At 46.9% G+C, this 7,966-nt stretch overlaps 1 protein-coding gene across 1 annotated transcript; it reads right to left on the bottom strand.

The window, feature by feature from the left end:
- Positions 1-3,849: 3,849 nt before the first annotated feature.
- Positions 3,850-7,495, bottom strand: LOC311328897 (ATP-binding cassette sub-family D member 1-like; the record flags this gene model as incomplete). Its single annotated transcript, XM_084462795.1, has 2 exons — positions 3,850-4,117; positions 7,370-7,495. Coding segments are annotated over 2 exons (394 nt in total), but the record flags the coding sequence as incomplete, so codon positions are not given.
- Positions 7,496-7,966: the final 471 nt, after the last annotated feature.

The raw sequence follows: 7,966 nt of genomic DNA, 5'->3' as shown, positions 1-7,966 counted from the left end.
TAACGATACGCAACTTTAACCCAGTTGTAATAGTTAATTCCTGCACATGCACCAGCCCAGCTACCTGCCAGGGGACTGGTTCGAGGCTCTACGGGTGGGAGGAGCAGCAGGCTGTTAGGAAAAGCCGTGTGACAAGTTTCTACGTTTGGGAAATGCACCTACCTTCACGTAATGTAGGACGAGCTCGGTTTATCCACGGCGTTTTTATATTGCAGGCATAAATATGACGCTTCGACGGTGGTTCACATTGAATGAGAAAGTCCGTCGGGTCGGTAGGGTCGGTCGTCCCCCGCCCCCAGAGCAGCGCTTCGGTCGGCGTGTCGCTGGAGCCTGGAAGGAAAAGTTGATCTGGAGCTGCTGGCTGCGACCTACAACACCCAGAATGCAACACGTGGTGCGGGCTAGGCATACCGGCCAGCGTGATTTTTTTTACCAACAAACTTCTGCCATAACCACGCCCCCGCGAGTTTTCATTGGGTTAGGGTTAGGGTTAGGGTTAGGGTTAGGGTTAGGAAAGGGTTAGGAAAGGGTTAGGGTTAGGGATAGGGTTAGGGATAGGGATAGGGTTAGGGATAGGGTTAGGGATAGGGATAGGGTTAGGGTGAACGAGGCAAGAAAACAGCTCTTCACTCAGAAATGACAGAGCTGTGGAGAACATGCCAGAAAAGGCTGCTTTAGACCAACATATTAAAGGAGTAGTAAAGGGAAAATGCATGTTTAGCCCTGTTTTAAGGTTACTGATCCAATGGTTCAGATCAAAACGTTGACTAAACTAGCACTTTTTTAGAAAGTCTGATAATTGCTCTACCGCCGTTTTGGTCATACAATGGATGTGGGTGGGCACCTTGAAAAATCTTTCAAAAACATGTTAAGTGCAAACAGACTGGCATTTTGACAGCAGTATAGGAAATATCAATTGTGTTTATGTTTATGCATGAACAAATAGGGGAAACATCCACCATACACAAACACAGAAGCTCAATAAAGTGGACTTCACACAATGTGTGAATAAGCAGCGTTGTCATCTTGGCATCTCAATCCACCATAAAATACAACGGGAGCGTGTCTATGTTCCCACAGATCTATGGTCCCACAGATCTATGTTCCCACAGCCCAATGGTCCCACAGCCCAATGGTCCCACAGCCCAATGGTTCCACAGCTCTATGGTTCCACAGCCCAATGGTTGGGCTGTGGGACCATTGGGTCTAATTTTGAAAAAAAATAAAAATAAAGTCTTTGTAATGTGGGACCAATGGGCTGCGGGACCATTGGACTGTGGGAACATAGAGCTGACCCCCAATAGAACCCGCCGCATCTTACCCACCATACAATAACATACCCAGATAGCAAGCTTATGTGTAATAATTCTGGGCCATATATGGGCCGGAACTAAGCCACAAGGGCCAGATCTGGCCTGTATATGGCCCAGATCCGCTTGCTATCTGGGATGAACAGTCTCCTGAGCAGAAGCAAAGGGCAGTACACTCGAGAGCAGCCATTTTGCAAGTGCAGCACGTTGTACACCCTTTCTTGCAGCCACGATGTATCGGCTCCTAGCAGCTCTGTGAAGCTTCCGGAAGGGTGGTCCACAGTGGCTGCCATCCCATCCATGCTTCCTTCACCCAGCCAATCAGAAGGGCTCGGCAGCCGAGGGTCAGGTTCTAAGGCTTTGCACCAGACATTGGCTTGATAGGTGGCCCGCATAACAAAGCAATTTTAAGACAGTTAGTGCGATCCACAACTCTCCTTTTAGATCTATGATCAACATGTGGTTGTGCAACATATGATGCTGACGCCCGGAGAAAAGGTTTCTGGTGAAAAGGTGTTTTCACACGTTGTGGTAGATGTGCTCAAAGACAGGGAAAGGGTAGAGCCAATGAGTAACCTCCACTCCCAACTGAAATCATACGTGCGGTAACCGCTACATTCATATAACTTCCTTTTACAGTATGGCGGCCATCAAACTAAAAACACACCACTGCATTTATGCCTACAAAGTGAAAAAACGAGTTGATGATGACCCAAATGTGTTCGACTCGACAAGTTCCAGAAGTCCCTCTTGAAGTGATTCCACATCTGAAAAGACTTCATGTGTAGAAACATGGTGTATAGAAACACTGGAGAAAGTTTCATGCTTTAGTCATAAAATGCACAATACCTTACATATGAGCTTATCTGCCGCACTAGGCCTATAACTGCTCCACTAAGGTGGCGGCCATCTTGAAATTTCAAGTGGCTTCTTGTCAAGTGACCCATGGAGACAGCTCATCACAATTTTCATGCTTGTATCACCACAGCACCACTATATATATGCCCCCTGCAGCCAAAACAGACTGAAGCGCCCACCATTTTGACGGCCATTTTGGAAAACGGCTGCAACATCTGTAAAAGGTCCCTCCTGAAGTGGCTCTACGTCTGAAATCAATCCTTGGGGTGTATAGATCAGATGCTGAAAGTTTCATGCTTGTTTTGTTAACCTGAAGCACTATTAAGAGAGATAGCATTACTGTATGTCGTAGAGCTATCGGTGGATGCTACTCGAGATTTGAGTGTTTATGTAAATAAACTATTTCCAAGAGAAAAAGAATGCAACAGCCATGAACACAGGAGTCAGACATGCTTTATGCAATATGTCCTTCATTTATTATAGAAACAAATGGCATTAAAAGGCATTCTAACAAAGTAGTCGTTATTGGTTGCAAGACATCTTACTTCTTATAGTACAAAGACAGCTCCACAGCAGACGTGTGGTTAATTCTCTGCTTCAAATCTATATTAAATTAAATGCTATATATAATTCAATACTCTATAATAATATAATACTATAATAGTATCAAGGAGGAAATTAAATTCTTGAAAACGATTGGGGGAAATTGCATATTAAAGGCCTGAAACGTTGTAGATTGCCATCACTATCACTCAAATCGGCATTCATTTCTTTTACAACTGTGATGCTTACAGTTTCGTGGGGGCGCTTCATACCCATCTGTTCAATATTAGAAATGTCAATCTTTCATAATTGAAAAAAAAGGGTTATAATAGAATTTTCCTATTTATTAAAATAAAGATTGTATATTCATATAAAATCTCTAAAAGTCTCTCCACTATTCATCAACTACGATATTCAAAAATATATGTGAAATCCAGGACAGTACAGAAAGTGGTTAATGACCAAGGAGATCAATTACAGTAACTGTGTGACTGACTGGCCCCCCTGTCGTTAGGCCCAATGTTCTAGAGCTCTCCGGGGGGGGTTCTAGAACCCCCCCGTCAGGAGAACCCTCCTCCAGCGTGGGCCGCAGGTATAGTGGGATAACTGCTAATGTGGCAGCCCCGTCATGGCTGCTTTCATCATCATCAACACCTGGCAAGACTTGGCAGTTCTTTCTTCCGTCTCTCTCTGCTCTTCACACAACTCCCACCGGTATGCGCACACACACACACACACACACACACACATACAGTACGCACACGCACACACAAATCCTCCTCAGACACACGCACACAAAGACTCGCACGCCCCCCCGTCCTGAAGACTGTCAGGTCCCCCCAAACAGCTCGAGGCGTCTGAACTCCTGCTCATCTTTTAGGCATCAAGCGTAGCAGAGCGGCGTGTCGCTATCAATCTTAAAATCTTGTCACCTTGCTCATTATCAGAACAACCGCACAGCCAGACGCACACACAGAGACACACACACAGACACACACACAGACACACACACAGACACACAGACACACACACACACACACACACACGCACCCCTAATCTCATCCATCTCCGTAGATAATCAAATCATCGTTCTACACCTCCATCCATCTCCCTCCTTCCCTCTCTCCGATCCGTGGTCCTACAGATCCTCTGGTCTTTGACCGTCACCCTCTTCCTCCCCCTCCTCCCCCTCCGCCCCGCCCGCCGCCCCTCCCTCCCCCAGGGCGCCGTCCTCGCCGAGCAGGTGACACAGCTCCTCCAGGCGCTGTTGCATCTTGGGAATGCCGGAGAGCTGGGTCTCCAGGCGGAGCTTCTCGTCCTGCAGGGAGAGGAGCGTGGACGCATCCAGGGGCTCGAACCGCCAGCCGCCCTCCCCGTCAAACTGCAGCAGGTGAGAGTGGTACTTCCTGTCCAGGCGGGAAATGGAGGGAAGAAGAAAAAACAAAACGTCTGGAGTTGGAGCAGGACCGTGGATCAAAGCAGACAGACAGGCTGGTACAAGCAGACAGACAGTGAGACAGACAGGCAGGCAGACAGGCAGAGAGACAGACAGAGAGACAGACAGGCAGACAGGCAGACAGACAGACAGACAGACAGACAGAGAGACAGACAGGCAGACAGACAGACAGACAGACAGACAGGCAGACAGACAGGCAGACAGACAGACAGACAGGCAGACAGAGAGACAGACAGACAGACAGACAGACAGACAGACAGGCAGACAGGCAGGCAGAGAGACAGACAGACAGACAGACAGACAGACAGACAGGCCGACAGACAGACTGACTACTGGTACAATCTATGGTCTTCCTAACCAACAAACCTGTTATGTCCTCAGACGGCCCTGAGTGGCTTATTAAGCATGGTGCACCCTGGGCCTTTTAAGTATTTAGATCAAAGGACATATCATACAAACCAACCATACAAACAACCAACATATCATACAAACCAACCATACAAACAACATACAAAGTAGACTATTATCCCAGCAGTGCCCTCTAATGGTTGATGTGTGAAACAACTCCTCTGCTTCCTCCATGAGCCTTAGATGCCCACACTTTTCTGCCTTCTCTGTAAAGTGCATTGTGTTGCCTCTGGGTATGAAATGCGGTATACAAATAAAGCTTTGATTGATTGATTGATTGATTGATTGATTGATTGAACACTGGAAGGTGAACGTTAACTTTGTTGTATATATGCCTTGCATAATCTTAACGGGTAAACAGACTACAGTAGTTGTCAGAACAGAGTGTTTTTAGCCTACTTAAATGACTCATCACACACAATACACTCTGCAGACTTGCACTGAGTTACATTATCCTAAAGACTTTTTTGACTTTCTGATTGACATTGCTAGGCTACCATCAGCCCTCTAGTTTACTGTGGTACAAAATAGATTGTATAAAACCAGTTGTACCAGCTGCACATACAACCCTAAACAATGATGACATCAGCCCACACATGATTAAACCGCAGTACAAAAGGTCACACTTGTAATGTACAAAGTAGCAGGAGGAAAAAGTTGCTCATTTGGACAACAAGAGAGGTGACGCGACTGCTTCCCTGCTTTTGATTGGCTCAGATCTACCAGCATATCCTCTGCCCTCTACTGGTCGATCGCCATCGACGTATTGCCGTATACAGTGAAGAAGTTCAGTAAACATACTGGCTGACAACGTGATTCAGCCATCAGTAGTGCTGGGTATCGAGTCGAATTTCAAGAATCGATAAGATTCCGATTCACAAGGTTTGGAATCGATTATCACGATTCAATTCGATTCGATATCGATTCAGTTAGTGTTACTAAAACCTGTTTTTTTTTTTAGCTGTAACCTTAATTACATGACTGCCAAGTTATGCAACACATCAATACTAGGGCTGGGTATCGATACTGATTTCCAAAAATGAATGAATGAATGAATCATTGAATGAATGAATGAATTAATGAACTATGCATTCCTTCATTTATTCATTCATTAAATAAAAGATCGATTTGGGGATTCATGAATCGATTCAGAATCATTTGATTCAGAATCGATTCAGAATCAATGAATCGATTTTTGAAACCCAGCCCTAGCCATCAGTCCAGGGGCTGTTTGGATCCTCCTGCCTCCAGCAAGGAGAGGAGCTCTGGCGTTCACCTGTCCAGTCACGCAAGATCAGAGATGACTTCAAGGAGGGGTAGAAGGGAGGAGACATGCATAGAATGTCCTCTCTCCTATGATGCTTTTTTAGCCTCTCTTACTCTGAAATGTAATTTAATGTAATGTATTGCTTTATAAATGTTCTTAGCTGGTAGACAAACATACTGGAGCTTGCTCGATCGCCTTGTTGAGAGGGGTCAGGGAAGAGTTTTTACAGCTCACTTATCTGGCCCCCGGGTGATTACTGTTTTTTTGCTTCCCTCTGGAATATGTAGGGGTGGGTCGTATGCTCACCTCCCTTGTTCTCTGTAAAGCGCATTGTGTTGCCTCTGGGTATGAAATTTGCTATACAAATAAAGCTTTGATTGATTTGATTGATTAATTTCAACAGGGTTAAATAGGTGGGTTCCATGGTGGTGTTGTGGTCTAAGCATCAGGTTCCGGTGTAGTGGGCACATCTGGACGGATCCCACAGGGGAGGGGCATATTGTACCGCCACTCCCGAGGGTGGTGGCTGCTCCACAGTGACCCCGCCTGGTGTCACTGTCACAGTCAGAGGCTTGAGAGAGACTCTCAATTACCAAGGTTCCAGTGATCTCACTGACCAGAAGGAAGGTTCTAGAATCTCGATCTCACTGACCAGAGGGAAGGTTCTAGAATCTAGATATCACTGACCAGAGGGAAGGTTCTAGAATCTCGATCTCACTGACCAGAGGGAAGGTTCTAGAATCTAGATATCACTGACCAGAGGGAAGGTTCTAGAATCTAGATCTCACTGACCAGAGGGAAGGTTCTAGAATCTAGATCTCACTGACCAGAGGGAAAGTTCTAGAATCTCGATCTCACTGACCAGAGGGAAGGTTCTAGAATCTAGATCTCACTGACCAGAGGGAAGGTTCTAGAATCTAGATCTCACTGACCAGAGGGAAAGTTCTAGAATCTAGATCTCACTGACCAGAGGGAATGTTCTAGAATCTAGATCTCACTGACCAGAGGGAATGTTCTAGAATCTAGATATCACTGACCAGAGAGAAGATTCTGGAATCTAGATCTTACTGACCAGAAGGAGGGTTCTCGAATGTAGATCTCACTGACCAGAGAGAAGGTTCTAGAATGTAGATCTCACTGACCAGAGGGAAGGTTCTAGAATCTCGATCTCACTGACCAGAGGGAAGGTTCTAGAATCTAGATCTCACTGACCAGAGGGAAGGTTCTAGAATCTAGATATCACTGGCCGGAAGGAGGGTTCTAGAATTTAAATCTCACTGACCAGAGGGAAGGTTCTAGAATCTAGATCTCACTGACCAGAGGGAAGGTTCTAGAATCTAGATATCACTGACCAGAGGGAAGGTTCTAGAATCTAGATATCACTGGCCGGAAGGAGGGTTCTAGAATTTAAATCTCACTGACCAGAGAGAAAATTCTGGAATCTAGATCTCACTGACCAGAAGGAGGGTTCTAGAATGTAGATCTCACTGACCAGAGGGAAGGTTCTAGAATCTAGATATCACTGACCAGAGGGAGGGGCGATGTGTGATGGACAGCAAGGCTATCCCAGCATCCTTAGCAGCCTGGAAGATCTTCCCCTCCACGTCGATGCTGACCGCGCTGGTGCACTCGTCTAGCAGAGCGTACTTCGGCCTGGGAGACAGGAGAGGAACGGGGGATGGGAGGAGGAGAGGAGAGGAGAGGAGAGGAGAGGAGAGGAGAGGAGAGGAGAGGAGAGGAGAGGAGAGGAGAGGAGAGGAGAGGAGAGGAGAGGAGAGGAGAGGAACGGGGGATGGGAGGAGAGGACAGGAGAGGAACGGGGGATGGGAGGAGAGGAGAGGAGAGGAGAGGAGAGGAGAGGAGAGGAGAGGAGAGGAGAGGAGAGGAGAGGAGAGGAGAGGAGAGGAGAGGAGAGGAGAGGAGAGGAGAGGAGAGGAGAGGAGAGGAGAGGAACGGGGGATGGAGGAGGAGAGGACAGGAGAGGAACGGGGGATGGGAGGAGAGGAGAGGACAGGAGAGGAACGGGGGATGGGAGGAGAGGAGAGGACAGGAGAGGAACGGGGGATGGGAGGAGAGGAGAGGAACGGGGGATGGGAGGAGAGGAGAGGAACGGGGGATGGGAGG

Source organism: Borostomias antarcticus (assembly GCF_949987555.1).
Source record: "Borostomias antarcticus genome assembly, contig: scaffold_505, whole genome shotgun sequence".
NCBI classification, from domain to species: domain Eukaryota; kingdom Metazoa; phylum Chordata; class Actinopteri; order Stomiiformes; family Stomiidae; genus Borostomias; species Borostomias antarcticus.
Note: the sequence above shows the minus strand (reverse complement) of the source record. Positions and strands in the feature narration are given on the sequence as shown.